The sequence below is a fragment of the Trichogramma pretiosum genome, unplaced genomic scaffold (assembly GCF_000599845.2).
Source record: "Trichogramma pretiosum strain Unisexual culture from Peru unplaced genomic scaffold, Tpre_2.0 scaffold62, whole genome shotgun sequence".
Taxonomy (NCBI): Eukaryota; Metazoa; Arthropoda; class Insecta; order Hymenoptera; family Trichogrammatidae; genus Trichogramma; species Trichogramma pretiosum.
Genome location: NW_019641674.1, coordinates 330,366 through 355,341, shown reverse-complemented (window position 1 = coordinate 355,341; position 24,976 = coordinate 330,366). Strand labels below are relative to the sequence as shown.

At 32.7% G+C, this 24,976-nt stretch overlaps 2 protein-coding genes across 5 annotated transcripts; both read right to left on the bottom strand.

The window, feature by feature from the left end:
• Nucleotides 1-10,246: 10,246 nt before the first annotated feature.
• Nucleotides 10,247-17,455, bottom strand: LOC106659727 (enolase-phosphatase E1). Its single transcript, XM_014382409.2, has 6 exons — nucleotides 17,027-17,455; nucleotides 14,234-14,335; nucleotides 13,235-13,419; nucleotides 12,799-12,931; nucleotides 11,808-11,931; nucleotides 10,247-11,735 (listed from the first exon to the last, which is right to left on the bottom strand). Exons 1-6 carry the CDS (start codon nucleotides 17,132-17,134, stop codon nucleotides 10,504-10,506), a joined length of 1,884 nt encoding a protein of 627 aa, XP_014237895.1. The 5' UTR covers nucleotides 17,135-17,455; the 3' UTR covers nucleotides 10,247-10,503.
• Nucleotides 17,456-19,905: 2,450 nt separating this feature from the next.
• LOC106659433 (probable cleavage and polyadenylation specificity factor subunit 2) lies at nucleotides 19,906-23,610 on the bottom strand. Of its 4 annotated transcripts, none has more exons than XM_023460593.1 (10): nucleotides 23,363-23,610; nucleotides 23,018-23,288; nucleotides 22,776-22,935; nucleotides 22,361-22,712; nucleotides 21,719-22,289; nucleotides 21,467-21,649; nucleotides 21,023-21,392; nucleotides 20,754-20,948; nucleotides 20,500-20,637; nucleotides 19,906-20,439 (listed from the first exon to the last, which is right to left on the bottom strand). In XM_023460593.1, the coding sequence occupies exons 2-10, from the start codon at nucleotides 23,164-23,166 to the stop codon at nucleotides 20,347-20,349; spliced, it is 2,211 nt and encodes a 736-aa protein (XP_023316361.1). In that variant the 5' UTR covers nucleotides 23,167-23,288; nucleotides 23,363-23,610; the 3' UTR covers nucleotides 19,906-20,346. The 4 variants fall into 4 exon arrangements, with proteins under 4 accessions (XP_023316361.1, XP_014237486.1, XP_014237503.1 ...); XM_014382000.2 differs by having other exon boundaries at nucleotides 23,018-23,270; XM_014382017.2 differs by having other exon boundaries at nucleotides 23,018-23,225.
• Nucleotides 23,611-24,976: the final 1,366 nt, after the last annotated feature.

Below are 24,976 nucleotides of genomic sequence, written 5' to 3'. Positions count from 1 at the left end.
GAACTTATAGGTCACTTTTAATCGGTAGATTCATTAAGGAGGTCACAAAAAAAAACGTAAAATGAAAAAAAAATTGTGCTTCAGTGTTTGTGCAGGGTGACCTAAGGGTCGGATCGGCACGCCCGAGGTTGTGACCATAACCATTGATGTTGTGAAGAAGTGTAGGCGACCCTGGTGCTGTAACTCAATCGGTACGCTTCGAATGTTACGACAACTGAGATGCACTTTGTAAAAACGTAAAACGCCTGAAAACGCAAAAGAAGAAAAAATTTAATGAATTTAATGAATGATCAAAATTTTGAAGTTTCGAAAAATGCAATGGAAAGGGGACAAAAAATCCTACTCGAAAATAAACTAAACATTTTTCCGATTTTAAGTCCCCTTTGAGCCCTTAAAATGATTCATTGTAGTTATAATAGAATTTTAAATTGTTCGTTTAGTTAGTTATTGTTAAAAAGTTGAATTCTGAGTTCAATGAGCAAGTTAAGATTTTTTAATATTATGTCAATAAAATTACAAATACTTTACGAATAATTGTATTTTATTGAAATGTCTTATTACAAGTGTCCAGATATTTTAAAATAATTTGCAGATAAACAATTTTGGCATTCACAGTCAGTTATAAATCGAAAACTTTAAAATACTATTATCGAGGAAATGTCTTCTAATGTATCATATTTTATAATCATTAAAATACTTTGATGATTCATTTTTAAAGTTGGCGCATATGAATTTTTAATAGTTGAATATTTGTTTCATGTAATACATGAAATAATCTGTAAATGACTTTTTTATACAACTTTTATTTATAAAATTTAAGCAACATAACTAGACAAATACTTTTTAGCTACTTTTGTTTAATACTGTCAGTATTTAATAAATTTGTAATAAATGTTGTGTTATCGAAATAAATTAAAAAGTATAGCTTAAATTAAAATCTAATTAAAAAATATGATAATAAACAATAGGGCGGATCGAAAAACCACTGAAAATTAAAGTACTAAATCGGTGAATTTATCATAGACCAGATACCATAAGATCATCATAGAATTGAATCATGAATTTTCAGTAAAACTTCAAACAGCTGTATCTCCAGTTCTAGGGGGGTTTGACTATTTTTAAATCACCAAATAAAGGTAATTTTGTATTCTTTGAGACCATATAACTATCATTGGGGTTCAAGTTTGTCTAGCATGTGTAACTCTTAACAAACTGAAAAATTAATAAAAAACGTAGTTTCGATCCTGACACAAAAGGTTGGACGTTTTATTCTGTAGCTTCAGTAAAAATTTAAAAAACCCTATAAAAAGTTATATTGTTGAAAACGTCCTTAAAAGACGAATAAATTGGTTACTCGTTCGTCTCAATAGCAGCAAAATTACGCAACGTACAGGTATACAAAGATAGAAATAGAAAAAAACAAATTAATCTACCGTTGTTTTTCCACCTTCCTATGACTATATCTTTGCTTCTAAGGCACCTAGAGGGCTAAAATTTTACAGAGAAACTTCTATTAACATGTAGAATAAGCCCTGAAACTCCTAGCCCAATCGGTCAATCCGACGCCGAGAAATTTTGTTGTGATTTATTTCTGAAGCATGATGATATTGTTTTTACGAAATTCAAACTTTGATCTTCATGCGTTAACTGAAGATATCATTTGTATGCACCTACCTCGCGGCTTTTCACTTTTTCAATATGATACTAACGTTCTATTGCTATTACAAATCGATCGAAGAAAAAAGTGGTTTTTCGATCCGCCCTAATAAACAAGGCGAAAAGAAAATAATTTGAAGAAATGTTGTTAAAGAGCATATCTACACTACCGACATCCTTGTAAAAGATTCTCGGGAAGAAGTGCGTAAGCTCCAAGCGTCAATTTTCTTCAGGTCTGTCCTTTTATCTGGTAGAGTAGAGAACGTTAAAAGAGGTAAGGTTAGGTAAATGTGGATGGTAGAACGCAGATCGCGGATTCGAGGTTCTCTCTTATACAGAAATAGAAGCAGCCGGTGCATCAGCAGTAGCAGTAGTTCGGCCTCGACGGCTGCTTTGGGCACATGACCGGCAAACATTATATGCGTAAAAAGGAATAGCTGACGGAGAGAGAAGAGAATGAGGAATAGAATGAACAACGATAGAAGTATAAGCACCATCAGCAACGAAGAAAAGTGCGATAGAGGAAAAAACTCAGTGTGGATACATCGGCATAAGAGAAGCTCGTATATAGATGCTACCCACTGTCTGTATCCGCTTGTACGTACACGAAGGAGTAGAAGTATACACATACATACACCCAAATGTGTATATGTATACGGTACGTGTTTCTATCGAGCTCTCGGCTATACAAGGCAGAGAACCGCGCGAGAAATGGTTAGTAGCAGCAACAGCAACATCAGCAACAGCGGCCCCAGCAAGCACGCAGCGACACCGACGCGCCAGCAAGCGCAGCAACAGCAACGAAACGAACGAGCAAATCCCTCCTTTCCTATATGCCAGCTAGTGTGCTTTCTCTCTCTCTCTCTCTGTCGCTCCTGCTGGCGCTCGTTCTGTCTGTCTGTCTCTCTCCCTCTCTCTCTCTCTCTCTCTCTCTCTCTCTCTCTCTCTCTCTCGGTCGGTGCTCCGCCGCCAATGCTGCCGCCCGTCCGCGCGCCGTGCCATACTATGAGAGCACCGCGCGAGCGAGAAGCGAACGTATACGTAGTACGTACTGTACTGTACTAGGCCGGCACGGTCCTGTAGCCCATTTGGCATTTCCCCAGCTATAGCGGCTCTCCTGTAGCCCATCGTTGTTATCGTCCCGCAGCTGCATAAAGTCGGCTCTCCCTGCCTGCGCGACTCTGTCTCTCCCTCGGCCGCTCGATCTGTGCCCCCTCCCCTTTTCAAGCGCGCACGCCACGCTGACGACGAGCTGATGCTGCTACTGCCGCCGCCGTCGCCGCTGCCGCCGCACTGTGCGCTCGTACTCCATGCAGCTATATATATTTATATATATATATATACATATATACACCTATATAATACTAGTAGTGAGCAAAGTCAGATCCAGTCATCCCCTCGGCCCACGTCCCCCTCTTTCCCCTTTCACTTGCAACCATCTCTCTCGCTCCTTGCCATTTGTGCATTATATACCTCGCTCTGCTGTGGCTGTCTCTATGTGCCTATACATATATGTTCACGTAGCAACGTAACTATATAGCTTTCGTATATAACGTATAGCTCTGCTTTGGCTGCTGCTGCTGTTACCAGGCATGCTTTTACGGTACCGAGTAACCCCACCAAAGAAGCGAGCAAGTCTCTCCGTCTCGCTTCATCCCGCACACGTAGAATATACCTCTACAAATATATGTCGGAGCGTGCACGTGCGTATGTGTATATAACTTTACACATTATACACAGATCTTTCCGAATATAGGGCTGTTCTGTGAACAATTCGATGCTAGCGCCGTCACGAGGCTCTCGCCAACTGCTCAAAGTGCTCTCTTCTTTTTGCAGCGATCGTTTGCCATATTTTCTCTCTCCCGATCTGCTTTCATGTATCTATATGAGCACGTTACATTACGCGTACGTGCAAGCACTTTCTCTTGTATACTATAATACTTCAATGTCGATGTGATTCACAAGACTTAGCAATACTTACTCCAACAATAAATAATTATATGAATTTACAATTATCTATTATGTTCATATGCATAAGCACATATTGTGCATAGCGATAACTATGTACTAATGAGGTAATAACCTCAACATTTTAATCCAGTATAAAAAAAACGTATGAGTAACATACGGACGTGATAACACATACAACACATAACAACAAACAGCAATAACACGCAGATCATCATAAGCTAAATCCCCGCTTCGCTAAATTTCGGCTTTCTGCCAGTTACCAAGTTGAGTGCTAATTACTAAATTCCCTTTTGGAACTTATTGTTGATAAAATTGTTGTCTTCAAATTTTATACCTTTAGACATTTGTAATTCATATTTAATATATATTGATAATAAAATAGTACTTCATGCAATAGGTGTGGATATGATTTTTCTGCAAAACGATATGTTGCCGCTTGAGCCAAAGTGCAAGTGCGAGTGCAGTAACAATTTTTGCAGAAAAAGTATATCACCACAAGTTGCCTAGTATATTACGTTGCCTAGGGAGCGAAAAACTGAGAAGCCTCAGAGCACATGTTTATCGGCCGCGGCTACGCCTCGGACGATAATTACACGTACTCTGAGGTTTACTTTTTCGCTTCATAGGTGTGTATACTATTTTACAGCAGAAGAGCTTAAAAGTAACAACTAAGTTTATAATTTTTAGGTTAGAATGCTATAGATACTAAGTATCGGCATAATAATTCATTAATGACATGAAAATAATAAAATGAAAGTGTTAGCATAGGAAGGGTTTTGCCTAATCGAGACTGCTACTGTTATCAATGTTCAGCTTAACATAGACACGCATTCCGGCCTATTGTTCGAAAAAACCATTTTGAGGTTGTTCCCAAATTAAACTCTCATTGGTGTACATGCATCTACGCAGTACTTACGCGCAGCTTGCGCGCTCACGTGTACAACTTTAAGGTGCTTATATCGCTATTGCAACCGATCGTCCTTGCCATACTATCGTTTCTGAGTTCGTTTTATTCATTCGCTTTATTTTTTCAAATCATGTGTATCCGATTGTAAATAGCGCAAATTTGTACGCATGCCTCTTTTGTAAAAAATTGTGCTTATGTCCCCTTGTTGTCTAACCTTACTTTTAAATGAATCTTTTAACCCTTTAATGCCTGAAATGACCATTTTTGGACCACATTTATAGCGATGAATTACACCGACTAAAAATTGTTTAAAAAACTTTTCAGATATCATTTCTTACGTAAAATTTAATGTAATTTTCGAATCTGGGGTCAGAATTTTCAAAAATTAATTTATTTAAAAGTTATAAACTATTTTGTGAAAAAAACATGAAATTTCGAGAAAAAAATCTTGTTTAACTCAAATTTCAATGCGGAAAGAAGGTTTGCTCGTGCGTCTCACGCATATAGATTTGGTCAATGGCATGTATACTTTATTGTAAAATAGTTATAATTATGAAATTCGATATGAAGATCATAAATATGACTCCCGAAGACCTGTATGTCCTAAAATGATTTCGATCATTTTTAACTCAATAACCATCGACTTTACGAGAAAAAGTTGTAGAACGAAAAGTGATTAGAATTGATAAAGAAACACGCCTGATTTTTTTCAGAATTTTTGGAACGATTTTTGGATTTCTGGATAACACGATTTTTTTCAAAAATCCAAAAATCGCTCAAAAAATTCTGAAAAAAATCATGCGTATTCTTTGATTAATTCTAATCCCTTTTTATTCTACAACTTTTTCTCGTTAAGTTGATGGTTATTGAGTTAAAAATTGTCGAAATCATTTTATGACATACAGGTCATCGGGAGTCATATTTATGATCACCATATCGAATTTCATAATTATAATTATTTTAAAATAAAGTATTAAAAAAAATCGAGAAGTACCAAATTACAGATTTTGAAATATGAATGTATTTACAGTGTCAAATAATTCTGATAAATATCTCAAAGTACTTATTATTAATAGCTTTTAAAAAATATAGATAGGCAGATGAAAATAAGTTACCCACAATTTTATTAGTTTCAAAATATACTACAATATTTTCAAATGCAGGTGGCCAGTAATAATCATTCTAATCAGTTTTTTAAAACAACAATAGTAACAATAAAATTAAAAATGTACTATATCATATAAACCGAAAAATATATTTTATAAAAATGTACGATTGACGTCTTATTCAATCGCAACTTCATCAAACTTCGAAAATATTTCTAGAATAAATTTACCATATCTTCGTATTTTCAATGTAAAGGATAAAAATGTGAACTTCTGGTTTCAAAAATATTAAGTATCATATTAATACAATTTTGTGAAGTGCTTTAATAATAATTCTGCCTTAAATTCTTTAATGTAAGATTCACTATTTACTTTATAGGCATGACAATTACGCAACATTAATGTTGTTTTTTCATTTATTCGTGATATTGTATAATTTGAATCCGAATAAATTATAATTATGTTAACCCGAAAAAAGTATAAACGATTTTTAATACATGGAAAATCGAAATAATCTTCAAATTTACATTACAATTTAAACTATCGAACACTTTAGGTCTCTGCCTTTACCAAAAATTACTTTGTAATTTTTGAAATGATACATCTCTATCTTTTTTAGAATCTTTTTTAGAATTAATATAAAATCGCATTGTTATTTTTTGAAGATTATTAAGTCACGCACATTTCATGAAATTCACATATACATGTATATTTTATTTCATTGATGTAATTTTTTTTGAACCTTGAATTCAGCATTGACTTAAATTTACAAAAAATAGAAGTGAAAACTACTTTGGTAATGCGTACATAAGTTTGGTAGAGTATCCAAACATACTGAACATAAATAGAAAACATATGTTTTTTAATTGAAATCAATAAATTTTGATGAATTATCTAAAACTTTTTATCATTGATACAGTAGCCAGTAAATATTTCTTATAATAGGTAGTGATTTCGTTTTTCTATTATATAATATAAAAATAAATTTTTGAAACGTATTACTTTGTATAAAAAAAAGAATTTTTGAAGTTGTTATCTTATCAGCCTTATATTATACATTCTACGCCACCTAGTGGTTCACAAGAGAACTTATGAAAATAGTTGCTCTGCGAGTAACAACTGTTGGCTTTACATCTAAAAGTAGAACTATTTTATTGACATTTTATTTGGCAGGTAGGAATCGAATATCTTATAATTTTTTATTACAAGTATTAAATATATCATGAAGTATATTTTCGAGCTTCAGATAAAACAATTTTATTATGAAGTTGAAATAGTGTACTTTTAAAAAAATATTTATTCAAATATACTTTGGTACATTGAAAAACTAATTTATCATGAATTTATCAATAACAAAGATCGTGAATTAAGAGTATTAAAAATCAAAATCAAAATACGTCTGTCATAAGTGCTAATTTACTTGAAATATTGACCTCGTTATTTCAAATAGTATTTGTTTTTATATTTATCATCAGAGTTCATTTTCATGATCAAGCTCTTTTTCCGATGCACCCGCTGTTATGATCATCGAACGTGTAAAATTCTCCTCAAATGTTTGAAATTCTCATACCTTACGGGGAAAAGTTCTTTATTGTTTTTATATGTGATTTAAAATAAATAAAAATTAGATTTTTATTTTAAAATTTTTAGTTTTTGATGTATAATCATGTTTCAGAATTTTTTTCATCAAGTAAATATGACTGTTAAGACTATTTATTTAAACTAGTCCAGGATCCATCAAATTTTGCAGGTCCTTAGGAATCGAGTACGATTGCAAGTACGAAAAGAGTAAGCATATGTACACCAGCGGACTTAGGTACTCGAAAACTTGCGATCGATTAGTCACTTCCTTCACTGTGCAATGCACGTCGTGAAACTGTAGTCACGCGCTGTTGTTTAAAAAACGTGAAGGAAGCGACTAATCGATCGCAAATTTTCGAGGTCCGAGTATCTAAGTCCGTTGGTGTACCAGTATACCGTAACGGGGGAAAGGCACCTTGAAATCGAAATAGTTATTTATGCAACATGTGCCCAAAAGGCGTTGTTGGGCACGAGTGTGGAAAAAGACACGAGTGTCGGCCATGCCGGCACGAGTGGGTTTTTTTCCCGCACACTGTGCGCAAAAAGCTGGGCACGTGTTGCATAAAAAATCTAGTATTTATATCCAAGAAACTTTTGACTTTTTGACGGAAAAAAAAAATGTTTGCCTACTTATCGACCTGAAAAACGATAAAAATGTAAGGCTTATGATTTTTAGCAACCAGTATTATATATTTTTTTAAATAAGCGACTTATAAGATAAATTCAAATTTTTTTGTTAAACATTTTTATGGAAACCTCTAGAAATCTCGTGGATTAAGCTTAAGATGGTTGGATGAAAAAATTGAATGTTTTTGAAATGACTATAACTTGCTGAATTATGTTACGAGGAAAATAAAAGACTATCCATTAGAAAGATAAAGTCATCACCTGTCGATTAGTGCATTTAAAAATATAGGTTTTTGTGCTTTCTAAAGAGGTATTTAACGATCAAAGTTTAAAATCATGGTATTTTGGCTTATGTTTGCCTTCTAACTCGCTTCTAGGTTGCGCATAAGCCAACTGCGCATGCCGAGATTACTCAAAAGTGTAGTATTGTTATGATGATAATCCAACCACCTTAATAAAAAAATTAAAAAGTCCATGGCCGATGTATTTTGTGGCGAGAAATCAAATCGTGACCTTGAATTTGACCTCAAACATATCCTCTAAGCTACAACGAACCAAAAATTGATTTTTCAAATGAACTCCCCCTTTTTTGCAGTTTTCGAAAGAGCGGAAAATTTTACGTTAGAACATGCCTTTTTTTCCAGATTCCTCTATCAAGAGAATAATTTGAGTAGACTCAATTTCAGTTAGAGGAGGTATTTGCGTACTGCAAACAATATCTACAAAACGGCGTACAGGGTGCTAAAATAATCCTAGAGGATTCTTTTTTTTTTAAATACTCGTTGAAAAAAGTACTTTGAGATGATGTATGTTTAATTTAGATTAAAAAATTACTATAGTCCTGGTGGACGTTTAAACAATCTAGTTTTTCTGCCATTTGAGGTATCATGTTCAAGTACGACTGGCAACTGGACATTGTCTTGAACCCATTCATAATATACATGGAGTTAAGTAGCATGACATTTTCAAAAAATCAAAAATATGAATATCACTATTACTTACTTTGATATGCTTTAATGAATAGTGTACGTAGACTGGTAAGGATTGGGTGAATAAAGAAAATTATTTAAAATTTGTTACACTTACAATTTTTTTTATTTGGAAGAGTGAAGAAATGTATATCGGTTGAGTAGAAAATCTAAACAGCTAACAATTTTGGCGACTCCATTACAAATGTTAGATCAATTTATTTTATCATAAATAGAACAGTTTTAAAAAGTAAGATATAAATAAAAATATTAAAATTAAGATGACATGTCCAGAAAAAAATAAAAGATAAAAATTATGGCCAATGAACTCAAATTTGTAAAACAATAACGATTTAGAAAATAATTATTTTCTAATTGATCTTATACACATTTTATCATATAAAAGTCTTCAACACAACATTTGCAAGATAACTAAAAAAATTGATTCCAACTATTTTGTCATAGAAAATAAGATATTTATCAACTTTAAGGAACTATATTAAATATGCTGGTGAATGATGTTTTGTTTATTATTTAGGAACCCTAAATTATGGAAGTATGAATTTCTATTTATTAGTTTCATGAAACAGTACAAATAGTATTTCATTGAAAATAATTTGCGCGAAAGTCGATTGAAACGTGCAAAATAGATTCCTTTACCTTAGATTATTAATATTACGTTCAGCCGTAGAAACCAGTTCTGGCAAATAATACAAATATAAATTAAAAATTTTTCTGGAACTTACATATCTATTTCAATTTGTCGCATCATTAAAAAGAATACCTACTTTTTCATATTTTAATCTCATTTTTTAAGTACAGCATGGGGCGAAAAACTATAATTATTACTGCAAAAAAATGATTTAACGAACTCTAAATATACACCATAAAATAAAAAAAATATGACATAAATATATTTTTTCGTACCAAGATAATCTGCAGATATGGATAAGTAAACGGATCAAGAAAAATTGATACACTCGGTTTTCAAGCTTTTCGTATTCCATTGACGAAAATCGATAAAATTACAATCTACATCAGATTTTTATGTTCGATGAGAAGTTTGAATTTTGAAAGATGTAAGAGTAAATCTTGTATCAATGTGATTCAAAGTAAAAAATATAAATTTCTATTGAGAGTAATTGAGTATTAGAAACCTAACGAATAAAAGTGCAAATTATGAATTACTAATAAATCGTCATTATGAAAATATTGGGTCGATGCAATTTTCAAATAATATCCAGAGCAACCAACCAAAAAATGCAATCGGTTCTTAGGAACTTCTACTGATTATTTCTCCGAAAGGCTTTTTGGTGTTCTTTATATTGATGCTTCTAAGGGCACCATAAAACTTTTTTGAAAAATATTTAGTAAAAGTTGCAGAAAACTGCATTGAAATATTAATTTTTAGCTAACTCCGAAAATATTTAAATCATAATTTGTTTTGTTATTAAATTGAAAAAAATATTAGTATGCAAATAATGAAATTTTCATTTAAATTACAAAACCCTTGATTTGATTATAAAGTACTTCTTCGTCGAATGCCATTATTTTTGAAGCTATTAGATCGTTCGCTTAAAAATTCTGTTGTTGTGAAATTGTGCATATATCACTTGCACTTATATATTCATTAAGATACTTATAAAGAATGAAATAATGTTCAAATACTTGTAGTTTGAATGATAAATTATGATGTGGCAGCGACAATTGAATGATTAACGATTTCTGGTTCGCCAGCGCCATCAGCCACAGATTTTTTCAATTTGATCGCTTCATCGGTTTCAACTACTTCTGTCTTACCACATACACCGTTTTTATCGTCAATTTTCGTAACATCACCATTCGTTGTTGTTCCGTTAAGCTTCTTTTTACCTTCACTTTCAAGGTTCTTTTCATTTATTTTAGTAATTTCGTTTTCCGTTTTTGCGGCTTCTTCTTTCGTTACAGTTCCTTTAATTTCTAAAATCTCTTCTGCTATCTTATTTGAAGTAATTTCGGGTTTCAATTGATTCTCTGCTTTATTATCTGCCTTTTCGACTTCAACTGGTTTTTTGAGATCAGTTATTTCTGCTAAGTCCTTTTTAACGATTCCATCGACCTCTACTATGATAGATGATTCCTTTTTTGAATTAGAGACTTCCTTCAAAGAAACATCAGTTTTTTTTACTGGCTCTTCAGTATCCGCTGCAGTTTTTTTTTCAGTACTTTCTTCTGAAGTTTCATTAGGTATTATTATTTGATTTTCTTCTTCTTTATCAACTGGTTTTTTAACGTCGTAATTTAATTTTTCATTAACATGTAAATTATCAATATCCACATTTTTTTCAGTATTAACTTCTTCAGATTGTAATTTGGTTATTTTTTCTCCCGTGGATTTTTCAGCATCTAATTTTTCGGATACAGATTGAACATTAGTTAATTTTTCACAACATTCACTTGATTCCTCTTTTTTGGATTTGGCATTTTCTTTTTCATCGCCTCCATTTTCTAATTTTTTTTCAACGGGAGTTTCTTTAATTTCAACAGCGCTATCAATATTCATTTTCTCCACAACTTCTTCACTCATTTTTTCTTTTAATTCTTCATTTTGATTTCTTGCGATGTTATCAGTTATAATTGCAGAATCCTCCATTGCTGTTCCTTCTGTCGTATCCATAGCTTCATCAGACTTTAAAGTTGAATCAAAATTTTTTTTTGTATCATCCTTTTTTTCAACTCCATCAATACTTTCAATTTTTTGTTCAAGTTGAACTGTAGATTCATTTTCTATTTTTGGTCGCTTATTGCCCAGTTCGAAAGATATTTCATCAAAAGATTCTATGGATTTAAATTTTTCCATTTCCTCGTCAGTTAATTCTACATTTCCTTTACGAACGACTATCACTACTGACAAACCCGCAGTTATGGCAGCTTCAGCTTCTGTAAACGAGAATAATTGTTGATTGATGATGGTTTGGTAAAAAATTTTTTTAAAAATTATTAATCTTTAACCTTTTACTGCATCAGTCAAAAACAGTACTTCAGATGCCTTGCAATTAATTTTTTCTAAAATTTTTTTATAACTGTCAGCTTCTTGTTTTGGACCAATACTAGTATCAAAGTGACCATTGATGAACTGTAAATAAACGTCTTTTTTTTAAATCTAAAACTTGAAATTTTTTATTTAAGTGACCTTAATTTTTTATAATAATAATAATAGTGGGAATCAGAATGTGGCTCAAAATATCGGGAAATGCATACACTTGACTTCCCTTGATACACTTACATGGGACTTGACAGGTAGAAGAAAAAAAAGAAAAAAATAAATAAAAGTGTAGTCTTCAATATAAACGAGTTTAAAAGTGTTTTTTTTTAGCAATAGAAAAGACACGTATTATCTAGAGTAGAAGACACGAAAAGACACGAGTAAAAAATGAGGATATTTTTATATCGCTGCTCGGTATACATCCGCCATTTTAGAAATATAGAGGCTAGATAAAAATCGCAGCAACCTGTTTCTTGAAGGTTCAGAGAAAAATTACACGATTGTTGGTGTTATGGGAAGCCTCTGAACGCAGCGCGAGGTAGAAAATCGACTTTGAAAAAAAATTTCAAGTCAAAAAATCACGTTTTTTCTTTTTAATCGCAAAATAAACGATGATAATGTTTATTTATCGCAAAAATAACACTGAATTCTGAAAAAACATACCCAAAAAACCCTGGGTACGGATTTTCAAGAAAATATTTTAACTTTATACATGATTATTTTTAAATGGAAAATTCATGCACCAAATTGCACTTTTGCGCGTTAATGGGTTAAGGTAATCTAACACCTGTGTGGAAATTTAACATCAAACTTTTTTTCATAGATATCTTTACATCGTTGAAGATATTCAAAGAAACACTTTGAAAAATAGTTTAATGGAAATACATAAAACACATCATAAAATTTCATTCTTACATATAGGCTCCACAAAATTATTCTAAAAACGCCGTTACCAACCTTCAATAAATCACCATGCGTGGAGTCTCCGAACAGTAACTTTTGAGCTTGCACACTACCACTTGAATAAATATAAAGTTTTTTACCAGCTTTGGTCCATTCTTCAAAAGCTTTTGGCACATCATCATAAACGCTGAAAATAATAAGATAGATATATATTAAACAATAAAAAAAACCTTGATACCGGTATGATTTAATAAATCAATTTTGTTCAAAACAATTCTGAATACGAATCCATTCGTTCATTAGATGTTCAGTGCGTGTCGTTTAATTCGGTTTCGCGACAGAAATAATATATGTGTATACATTTTAAAGCATTACTGACTTGAACGACACATACTGTACAACATTGAAAAATTTACGTCATTGCATTTATTCTTTCAGAAAATTAATTTTGATGAGTTATTAGTACGCGTCTTTTTTTTGTTTTACTTACTGTCCTTTAATTGATTTATGTGCAGCTTTCCATATATTCCCTTGCAATTGCTTCAAGGCTTCCGTTTTACGATCATTGTCCATTTGCCATAGTACATTTTTAATTAAGGATTCTTTGGCTTCCTCTTCAGTACCCTCTTTAATAGATACAAAACCGTCAACCTTATTTTGCTCATCTTCTTTAGCCTGAAAATTAATACATTTACAAAAATATTATAAAATATCAGTTTTAAAAATTGAATTACCTACACTCGGCAACAAAATTATCGCATCAAAAAAATTCATCGGAATTTTGTCGATTTTCAAATGCTTCTATCTTGGGCTAGATTTATCGTATCGACACGCTTTTTTTTAATTTCTTGGAAATTTTGTCCTCTTTGAATCCATATACATTAAGATAAGATTCGAGTTAATGTCGAGTGACCAGTAAATTTTGAGCGCGACACTAAAAATTACTGAAAAAAATTGACTGTTTGAACGTGTACCAATACCACAATAATTTTTCTATCGAAATCTAACATACACCATCGCAAAGTACTCTTTTCAACGAGTAATTTAAAAAAAAAGACTTCCATAAGATTTTTTAAACGCCCTGTAGTACGATTTGTGTACGCAAAATGCCCAGAAAATCGTCTTGATTTCAGCTAAACGAGGGAATTTACGTACTTTAAATGGTATCTTCAAAACGACCTACAGGGCGTTAAAAAAATCGTAGAGAGGTCTTTTTTTTTTAAATTACTCGTTGAAAAGAGTACTTTGCGATGGTGTATGTTAGATTTCGATAGAAAAATTACTGTGGTACTGGTACACGTTCAAACAGTCAATTTTTTTCAGTAATTTTTAGTGTCGTGCTCAAATACTACTGGTAACTCGATATTGACTCGTGTCGATACGATAAATCTGGCCCAAGATGGAAGCATTTGAAAATCGACAAAATTTCGATGAATTTTTTTGTTGCGATAATTTTGTTGCCGAGTGTATTTGTCGGTTTTATATTTACCTGAGCATTCAATTTCATGAAATCGTCTTTGAATTCCTCACTGTCCCATTTTTCATCGACGTGTTTTTTCAGGCATTCACGGATGTAAGGAAATAGAGTGTCCTATAACATTCAAAACAGTTTTATTATATAAGGGTAAGTTTTTTAAAGTTTTATTTATATAAAAATTATAGATATTTGTAAATAATTAAAAAATGTTTTGCGTGTTTTCCAATTATAAAATTTTTATGTATCACTCATCGATCGAGTGAAATAACTGGTTTCAAGACCTCCCCCTCCTCCCCCCGCCAAAGCTAACCTTTTCGGGCTTGCGGCTAAAACGAAAAAATCAATATTCTATAAATAAAATCCTATAAGGGTACGTATCATTGTTAAAGCTCAATTTCAGTTTAAACAAAGATAAAATCGACTTTTGGATTGCTGTAGTTTTGAGGTTATCTTCAAAATCCAATTCAAGGTCACCATTGAAATAAATGTAAACTTCAAGAAATTTAATCTTGTCATCAATTGAAATAAAAGGGCCAAGTCAGATGTTTAAATTTTCTTTATACTTCCGTATTGTTCGATATTGATAGATTGATCAATTTTATTAACTGACAGTTTACCGGAAGAAGGTCACGAAAGTGACCGAAACGTCGTGAAAATAAAGAAAATTTAAACATCTGACTTGTGCCCTTTTATTTCAATTGATGATAAGATTTAATTTTATTACATAAAACACGGGGCAATTGATGATAATTTTACTATTATTACTGTAAACTTTAAGATTTTTAATGGACATCCTAAATCCATCTTTTCCCTCTTTGTTTACCTGCTTTCTCATTTTTTAGTAGAATAAGACATCTAAATGGAGCAGAGTCAATATGAACAAGTCGGGAAATAACAGACATCCTAATGTCGATGGATGATTAAAAAAAAGGCAAATTATATATGTACTGCCTATAAATTTGAATTATAAGCTTGTGGCTTATAAATGAAATGTCAATTTTTTTTGTTAATAATGAAATAGCTAACGGCCTGTGCACGCCAGGACACAATAATTTTTTTTCTTTTTATAATCACCGATATAGCATAAAAATATTTCATCTTTGATGTTTGTTTTCAATAAATGCATACTTGACACAAATAATTTTTGTTTATTTTCGGATGAAAAAATGAGTCAAATATTCGAGTCACGCCCTGTTTAAAAAATGATCATGATTACCGTTTGATGAGATTGTAAATTTTAACAAACTAAAAAAATTAATTTTTAACTACTTTCAGGCTGCTTTGTATAGATAGAAATTTGCTAAACACAAAAAATTGAGATTGAAAGAAAAAAAATCCATTCAAATCTTCATACTTAAAATAAAGCTACATCGAAATCTAAACTTGCTAGATTATCCACGTTCTATGATAAATTAGTGATCTTATATCCTCTTTGAAATTAGTTGGCTCTTTTTATTTATTTATATGGGATATGATGACATATTGGGTATGACAATTTTTTAACTCATGCTTCTCGGAATACTTAATGTATGTTGAGAGGCAAGACTAAACCTAATATTAGCTTATTATTTAAATTATTATTTAAACCTAGTATTACCTAATATTAGCGTAATCTCATGTAGATATAAAAAGAAAATTGATGGAAATTTCTTCGCTGCATATGAGTAGCGCGTGTCGTCACTTAGTTCCTGCCATACTTGCCAGAGGGAGCGTGGCACACGCTCCTCGATATCCAGGCGTATTTGCGTTTGCAATAAATTAAGTTCTTGGATAATTTTTTTTGAATTATGCTTTTTTATAGAATGATTGTTGAATATTAGTTCAGCTTACCTACGACAAGGCATAAGTGCACGTAGTAGCCTTAATTCTACAGATCTAAGCTGGCAGTGCAAAAAAAAAATAATTCGAAGATATTCATTTTTTAATTTATGCCTTTAAAAAGTATGAAATTCATTGCAAAAACAAATATGCCATTTATATTTACACGCCAAATCACGCAAAATCACGCCAAAATTTTAGGTTTAGTCTTGTCTCTGAACATAATTTAAATACTCCAAGAGGCATAAGTTAAAAAGTTGTTATAACTAATTTGTCATCATATCCCGGTCTATTATTGCTTAAAATAAAAGCACTTGTAGTTCTTTTGAAGAAGCTGAAATATTTATAATTTGATTACGATAGTTTGTAGGAAAATATGCTGGCTATTTATTAATGATTCTCAGCATTTTTCTAAAAAGTTCAATTAACGATCATTCAAAGAAATCTCACGCCTCGTAGAAAAAAATAATTCGATGGTTGAAACAAGAGCAGGAAGAGAAGCAGGAAAAGGAGCATCGCCGACTAGCTTGAACGGTATACCGGCATTGCCATCTCTTAACTAAAAGAATAAACGACGAAGACCCAGAGCATTAGTTATGAGAATGTATAGGGTCAGGCCCCCTCTCCACTTGAAAGGCTAAAGCAGCCGTGCTTATGCGGCAATTCAGTACAGTAAAGTTGCAACCCCCTGGATCTACGAGGCTGTTTAGCGCATCCTGTTTCGGCTCATAGCATCGATACTATCGAAGGTATTGTGGCAAATTTTGTGCGATTCGGTGCAGCATATCGCACTAAATGCAAGGTACGTAGCCGAGTGTTATGACCTTTGCTGTGTACCGTATACTGCGAGCTTATGCAGATAAGAGACCTGACGCACAGCCGATGGTCTGATATCTGTTTGGCGCACTCATTAATTCATTAGCCTATTGGGGTTCATCAAAATCGTCGCATTCGTCAGGGACGAAAAGTTTGCAAAAGTCTACTGACCTTGACAAAGCTGATGCTGGAAGTAGTTCCTTCGATATCGAGCAGGATAGCGGTTTCCTGGCGGAGTGTTTCCTCTGCTTCGGTCGCGTTGCGCTTCTCACCGGCCATCTTTGCAACGAATTCTGTCAGGCGATTTCGATCGGACTAGTGGACTGCTTGCAGTATGGTAAGGGTTCGCGATTTGGATACTCGAAGTAAATTGGAATGAATGGAATGAGCGGGAGCAAATAAGATTTTGGAGCTGTAGCAGTACCACTTGCACACACTCACTGCAGCCTCGACAATTTCGTAGCAAAAACGAAAAGAGAGAGAGCACAAAGGTGACAGTGGTATAAAATATGAAGTGAAGGAAAAAAGCGACGATGACAACGACGATGACGGCTACGGTAACAGTTAGCTCCCACGAGTCGCAAGCACAGCACACGACTGAAGCCGTTGGCTGTGCAGAAAGTCGAGCCGGATCTTTAGCGCAACCGGCGCTCTCCTCGCCAATTCACCGCCGCCGCCGCCGGTGGCTGCTACTGCTGCTGCTGCTGAAGTTGCCGGCAATGCGCCTAATATGCGCGCGCTGCTCCGAAACTATACTAGCCTCCGAGTTCGTTCAGTCATTCACTCGTGTTTTCGCAGACTTTTGTTTCAACATTACTGATCCCTTGTAGACGCTTCGTTTTATTTTAACTCTGCACCGTACGCACATCCTACCGTGTATCAAGCTTGTTGTAAAATATCTAACCGGACAACTACTTGTATACCCACCCCATGCTCTACCAACAGGTCTTTGTTTCGTGCCTTTGCAGTATGTCTGCGAGCACTTGAGCACCTAGGTATGGCCCACCTATGTTTCAATCACTGATATGCCTATGTCTCTTGCATGATCTTATTTGCAAGTGGAAAACTATTGCAGTGGATAATTTCCCTTGGCGTGGGGTTGTTGTATGATATTGGCAGCATCGCTTAACTCCTCCGAATTGGAAATGTATTCATGTACATCACTTGTGATGCAGCTTTTATAATGAGATCACATAGAATTTTTTACTCTATTGTTATCTACGTCAATTTTTTGTTATCTACCATTTATAAGTCTTAGATACTCGATTCAGCATGAGCAGTAAAACATTTCAAACATATCAAGGCTAGATTTATCTACAATTCGATTCAAGCGAGAGAAAAACTCACACGTAAGCAAAAAAAAAACTTACTACAATTATAAATTAAATCACGAGGATATTCTTAATCCAAGCTACATCGATGATGTCTTTTTATGCGTAACAAAAAACTTCCGATTTTTAAATTGGAATATAAAATTTTAGATGAAATTGAGCTGCGAAAAATCTTAAAGTTCCAATCGTACATATTTCTTAAAGATTTTACAGTCAACTTAAATGCGAAGTAAGAGGGGAATGCACTGTATACGAGGGTTTCTTTGTTAAATTTTTCTTTCTTATACTCCGGTTCTCAGCTGCATGAATATACAACTTGCAGAACAGATGTTCCCAAGTGTATAGAAAATACCCTCTCTTTATTCGAGTTACCCATCATAGTGTATAAGCCTCGTACGATGTACCTATATACCTAAGAATTTCAATAAGTACGAGGTACGAATGCAGCGTTAACTAGAAACTTTGTGCTGCTAACATCTTTTTAAATATAAGAAGTGAGAAAATAACGTTTTTTCTCATCTTATCAATCTAAAATAATTTGATTCATAGAGCTCTTCATAATCAATCAATGTATTATTTATTTAAACATTGCTTCAGCAATGAGAAAAAATCAAAATAAATTATTCAACATTTTTGCGTTCATTATGAATATAATTTTGATTTGAAAAATCGCACAGTTTTTTCTTCGTCACAACTGCAAGATGGAATACGACATACATTAAGTTTACCTCATAAGTTACCCCCACGAGATAAATAAAAGTTAATGATTGCCTACGAACAAAAATTCGCTAAAACACTTTTGAGTATCGTAAAACATAAATTAAAGCCTTTGAAATTTTGTTTATTTTTGTGTAAATTGAAATTATTCCTTCAACTTAGTATTCATGTTACAGATACATACATTTTAATCTCAACTAAATAACACATAATTTACGCAATAAATAAAATTAGAATTGAGTGTAAATTTTGCCATCTCGAATGATTCTACGGTTTGGTAATGCACAGTTTATCTAATAATGCCAATATACCAGAAAAAAACCACCTGCAATTCGCAGTCGCTCACACACTCGCTCTCTCTCTCTCTCTTCCTGTTTTTATTTTATGTACTGCTTTCTAGGTCCTATATTTAATTCAGTATGAAGTGATTTGCTCACAGTAAAAGAAGAACATGCTTCTGCAAAAACTTTCTCAACTGAGAAAAATAAAAATTCGGATACATCAATGATTAAAATTAGTTTGAAATATTAAATGCAACTATTATTTTGTTAAAATAGTTTATTTTCTTTAATAAAAAAGTGTCACTATCTTTTACCAGCTCAAAAATTGATACTATGTACAATGCAGACTTAGTCTGTTCACATCATCATGGAGCTGAAATTTAAATGGTAAGGATAGACCGAGTGCTATGCTTCCATTCACGCATGTGACACATTTCGCCGGCTTGCTGGTTTCTCATGAATCATGTGTGCATGTGATGGGTGTGTGTGAGTTACATTGCTTCAAGTGTCGTCAGCTTTTACGCCATTGGTTAATTTTTCGTTAAAGATTTGATGTGTAGCTTTAAACACTACCAAACACGTGTTGTTATGTGAATGAGAAAATTGGGAGCTACAATTATTCCAGCAAACGTGCATGAGTTGATTTGGCATTTTTTTTTTGGTTTTTCAAGTTACAAAAGTTGCGAATAGTGTAAACAAAAAAGTAATCAATAAAGATGTGTTTCTTTCAAATTCCAAATTGTTTATTGCAGTTACTCAATACAATTTCATATTTATTTTCTTGAATATACATAATTACATTTTGTAATTCTTATTTTTTACAAATCAAGATCACTTGATTTCATTACGGAAGTATGTATAAAAGTAATATTTTTAACCTGTGGCGAATAGCCTCCTAATTGGCTTATTGCATTAAAGCTGTGTAACTAATTTTAATTCTTCAAGTTAAAATTTGGCACAATTCATACACAGGCCAAAAAATCCTTTTTTTTTTAAACTATATCAACATATAAAACTAAAATGTTTATACTATATTATGATCTATTATTATAAAGTACACATCTTACAATCAATCACAATTATCAAATAGGTGCATGCAAAATTATGTTTAAAATTTATTGTAAATATATACACATGACACAACAAACTGTTTTAATACTATTCACACAATTGCATATTGTTCATATAATAATTCCCTCACTTTATAATACTCTTCTGAAAGACAGCCTTCCATAATAATTTTGCCAGCTTCGTGCTAAAAAAGTTTTTAACAAAATTAATAATAATTTAACTAAAATTTAATGTTTATACTCACTCTTCTCACTGCAATAGTATTATTGCAACACCATAAAACCCCACCACTGAACTCAGAATTCATATTAGATTTGCTTAATATCTGTTTAAAATCGGAGAGTTTTAATTCATTGATAAATGCTGTTTCATGGCCTGGAATCTACAGAATAAATAATTATAATTTGGCATTTTACTATTATTATTATTATTATTATTATTATTATTATCTTCTTTTTTTTGGCACATAAAACTCTTATAATATATGAAAAATGTTACCTCGCTCAAAGGCAATGGTTCAAGAGTAAGAATATTTTCAGATTCGTCCACGGGGTCTTCATTTTCTGTATCAGGCACTACATCTCTCCGAACTTTGGTGCGTGCAGTTATTGCAGCATCAACCCAAGCAAGTTCTGTATCACTCTTTCCTCGAGAAAACTTCAGGCTGCTGACTAAAGCATCAGTTAAGCGCACCTAGACAAGTCACAGTCGATTAATGCATTATTTTTTTTTCATAATAGATTTTATAAATCACAAAATAATATTACTTGATAAATGTGAGTTTCCGTAGTAACATCCATAGTTTCTCCTTTAGTGGGAATGAATACACGTGCACCAGCTAATTGAGCTTTTTGAGCCATCTTGTCTGAATCTTTTTGAGACCCTCTTACCAAAATAACTCGCCTAGGTCGTAATTGTATGAGTATTTTTTGCAGTGATTCACCATCAGATCGACCTTCGAAATCGATATACGTTACTGAAGCATTAACAGCAATTGAACGTGAAGTTGTTACACATTTGGTAGGAACATCACTTGCATTTTCAGGATGATGAAACTGATCCTCTGTCTTGGATTCAAAATTTTCTTTATTATCTTCACCCTCGGCTGGAGCATCAGCTACTTTGTAGTCCTCAGGTCTTCATTTGCAATAAAATTAATATTTCTTCATGTAAGCAACTAAATACAGAGATTTTAGAAAAAAAAAACTTACTTAATTATTTCTCCATAATCATCAAATTTAATTTTTTCTTCAACAAAAGGAAACATTGGATATAATTTTTTATTTTGTTTGAAAAATCCAGGTTTATGTTCTTGTTTAACTAATAAGTCATGCTTTCCCTTTCCACCAACATCGATTTCATCTTCAGATTCAGAAGACATATCATCAATCTCCCTGTAAAAAATAAGGAATTTAATTAATCATTCAACAAATTAAATTTTATTATTCAGTAAAAAAACTAACATTTTTTCTTGCTTTTGTTGTTCTAGTCTAAGTTTCTCTTTTTTTTGGTATTCTTCCAATTCTAAACCTTCTAATTTTACTTTTTTCTTTATTTCAATTGTTAAATTTCTATTTCCTCCATTTTCTATAAGGTCTCTAGCCAAAGTTCCTGGTGATGATCTGCTGGTTATTATAATACTATTTTGTGGATTACCACACCATTGCAAAAAAAGTTCTCGTGAGAAACCACATTCCATATCTGGTGTACTAGCTAATACAACCTTTGGGCTTGGGACTTGGTTCAATTCTGTCATACTATGACATAACTGCAGGTGTTTAAATTGAAAAGGATTATTTCTTGCTCCCTCAAAACTTTTCATGAGTTTATCACTCATCCACTCAATTTGTGATTTGGCAAATTCAACAACATTGTAGCTAACATTATTTAATAATGCTAAAGAATACGCTAGTAAACCTGACTCTTTATTACGCCACAATTGGTCCAACATATGTGCTAATTCTAATACTCTACCAGCTGTATCAACCCCAACTAAAACATTTCCTCCTCCTCGTAAGGTTTGTAATATATTGGCTATAATCATAAAATAAAGTTAAAAATTAACCAAGATCTTTAATAACATATAAATTAAATTTTTTACTCACTCATTAATTTTTCATCTCTTGCTCGCCGTCTAGCTTGCTGATATGTAGCATTGAAACTGTCAGTAATTAATAATGATGGTCTTTGCAATCTCTCTAACTCACAACCATTTAAATGTCTTTCTTTTTTATGATTAAAATCAACTGCATATATAATATCTTCTTCCCCAACTTTGACGATTTTCCAAATAGTACCACCAATCATATGTCCAGCAGGCAATGGCGTTAAGGTTACACCATACCCTTTACCTTTCATAGAGATACTTTGATTATATTTTAGTTGCACAATTTTATCGAATGCTGCATCAACATCATCCAAAGTAAATAAAGTGAAATCTTCTGTATTATGTCGAGACTGTAATAAAAACCATTTTAGTACTATTACTTCATGAAATTTTTGAAAAAAAAATTTACAAACCTGATAAACATCATACATAAACATTTGACCCATTTTGTAAACAGGTATAGTAGCATATATTGGACAGCTTAAACCACATTTACCCACTAAATAAGGTAAAGCTCCTAGATGTAATGGATCTGGATATGACAACAAAACTGCATCAATTGTATGAACATGTCTGAAAAAGTTTTCAAGTAAATAAATCAATTTAAAATAAAAAAATCTCTTGACTTTTTTTTTGAATAAATTTTATATTGTACCTCTTCAACTCTTTTATCATTTCTTGATCAAACTTTTCATCCCATCCACAATCTAACAAAATACGTAACTCATCCACCTGTAAGATGTAGCAAGGGGGCGATTCATCTAATGCCCCAGAAATGGCATGTAACTTGATTATTGAAGTCATGGTCTTAGTTGGTAATGATCAAAATACTGTTTTGGCAAAATCTGAAATGTCTAAAAACACTAATTCTTCAATGGTTGTACTGTTACTGTTGTAACTGTAACATTCTGGAAAAAGTGTTTGAACTTTCTTATTTTTACCTAGAGTTAGGATCTCTAACTTTTTTGACAATATTGATGAATAATAATTTTCAACTAACCTCAAATTATAACAATGTATCAAAATATGTTTTGGAATTTCTTTTCATTTGATGACTTTTATTGTAAGAGGGAAATCATCTAAAAGTACTAAGTTTTGTAGTTTCATACAAAAAACACAAAGCTTAAGAAATTTTCGGAGAATAAATTTAATCATCCATTCAGTAAAAAATAACTAAAAACAAACAAAAAATAACTTAAGTGTGCGGAGTATACGCATCGTACACCTAGCAATATGACACGGGACGGGCGCGACTGCCGACTGCTGCGTGCATGGCAAGCTGAAGCGACTAGCGAGTGCGACAAGCGGACGGTGCAAACTGCGAAGAGTAGGGGTCACGCAATTGTAACACGACTGGCAACTGTTAAAAAATTAAATACAGCTGCCGCTTATGATAAATATGTTTTGTCGATTAATGTGAAGACGAGAATTTATATAAAAACCCATCAAACAAACAAAATTTTAATTTTCTTAATATTAAAAATATGTTTTTCTGCTCAAGTTTCTACGGAAAAAAGATTGAGTACATATAAAGCATTACACTTCAAAATAAACGCTAAACAATTGTTTTAATTATAAATGAGGAAGATTTTCCAAAAATTGAGGCGGACTTTGCGCTTGGAGTACGACATACGAGTTTATGAATGTTTTACAAACACGTGCCACCAACTTTTATTGAATGCATTTAATTGAAGAAAATGAGTAGGTGGTGAAAGGGAATGAAGAAATAAAGAAAATTTTCAAATGATTGCGGCATGTCAAACACTCTCAAAAGAAAAAATTCCTGATATCGCAAAAAAATAAAGTATGCGTAACGTATGCGCCTTTGAAAAGTATGAAATTTATCTATTGACTAGAATAGTTCATTAAAAACATTGGCATAAGTCAAAAAATGACAATCTGCGAATTATTTTTTTTACATTTCTAGTCTAGACCTGAACACTTCAAGCTACTACGTGAACGATTGGCTTGTCCAAGGTAATCTGGGCTAATTCTTAACTATCATTCATTTTATAAAAAATTTAATTTATTGCGAAGGCCTTAATTTATTGCAAACACAAATACGCTTGGACATTAATATATCTGCATGGGATCACGCTAAAATTTTTGGTTTAGTCTTGGCTCTGAACATATTTTAAATACTCCAAAAGGCATGAGTAAGAAAATCTTTATGCCCAATCTTTCATCTGTTAGTTCTTCGGACCATGAATGGTCAGGACTTCGTATCGGGAACCCATAGGTCGTTCTCAATTAGAAGATAAGTAATAGAATTATAATTATTGAAAACTATTATAAATATAGTATAGCTATAATTAGAAATATTAAATAATATATTAATGTTTAGGTAGAACTATGAAGATAGTTTTCATACCAGCGGCCCAAAAGTGACTGCTTCCCTGCCGCTGCGCAAAGCGGGAAGAGCGATTTTCGGGCCACTGTATGAAATAGTAGATTGACAACCGCCCATAGTATTTTAAGATCACCATCCGTGCGCGAAAGTAGCACTTTCCGCACGCAGTGATGAGAAATAGTTTTTATCACAGCGTGCGGGAAGTTTGATTTCCCGCAAATCTTGATAAAAAATACTATACGTCACTCGTGCGCGTGGGGCTTC

Bases quoted from the DNA above. Each gene is read 5' to 3' on its own strand.
- LOC106659727 (XM_014382409.2), bottom strand. From the start codon at position 17,134: ATGGCCGGTGAGAAGCGCAACGCGACCGAAGCAGAGGAAACACTCCGC. The intron at 13,420-14,233 runs GTAAATATAAAA...ATTAATTTTCAG, and splicing joins TCATGAAATTGAATGCTCAG to GCTAAAGAAGATGAGCAAAA. The intron at 11,932-12,798 runs GTTGGTAACGGC...GTTTATTTACAG, and splicing joins CGCATGGTGATTTATTGAAG to TTCATCAATGGTCACTTTGA.
- LOC106659433 (XM_023460593.1), bottom strand. From the start codon at position 23,166: ATGACTTCAATAATCAAGTTACATGCCATTTCTGGGGCATTAGATGAA. The intron at 22,290-22,360 runs GTGAGTAAAAAA...TTATGATTATAG, and splicing joins AAGAGATGAAAAATTAATGA to CCAATATATTACAAACCTTA. The intron at 20,638-20,753 runs GTAACATTTTTC...TTTATTCTGTAG, and splicing joins AACCATTGCCTTTGAGCGAG to ATTCCAGGCCATGAAACAGC.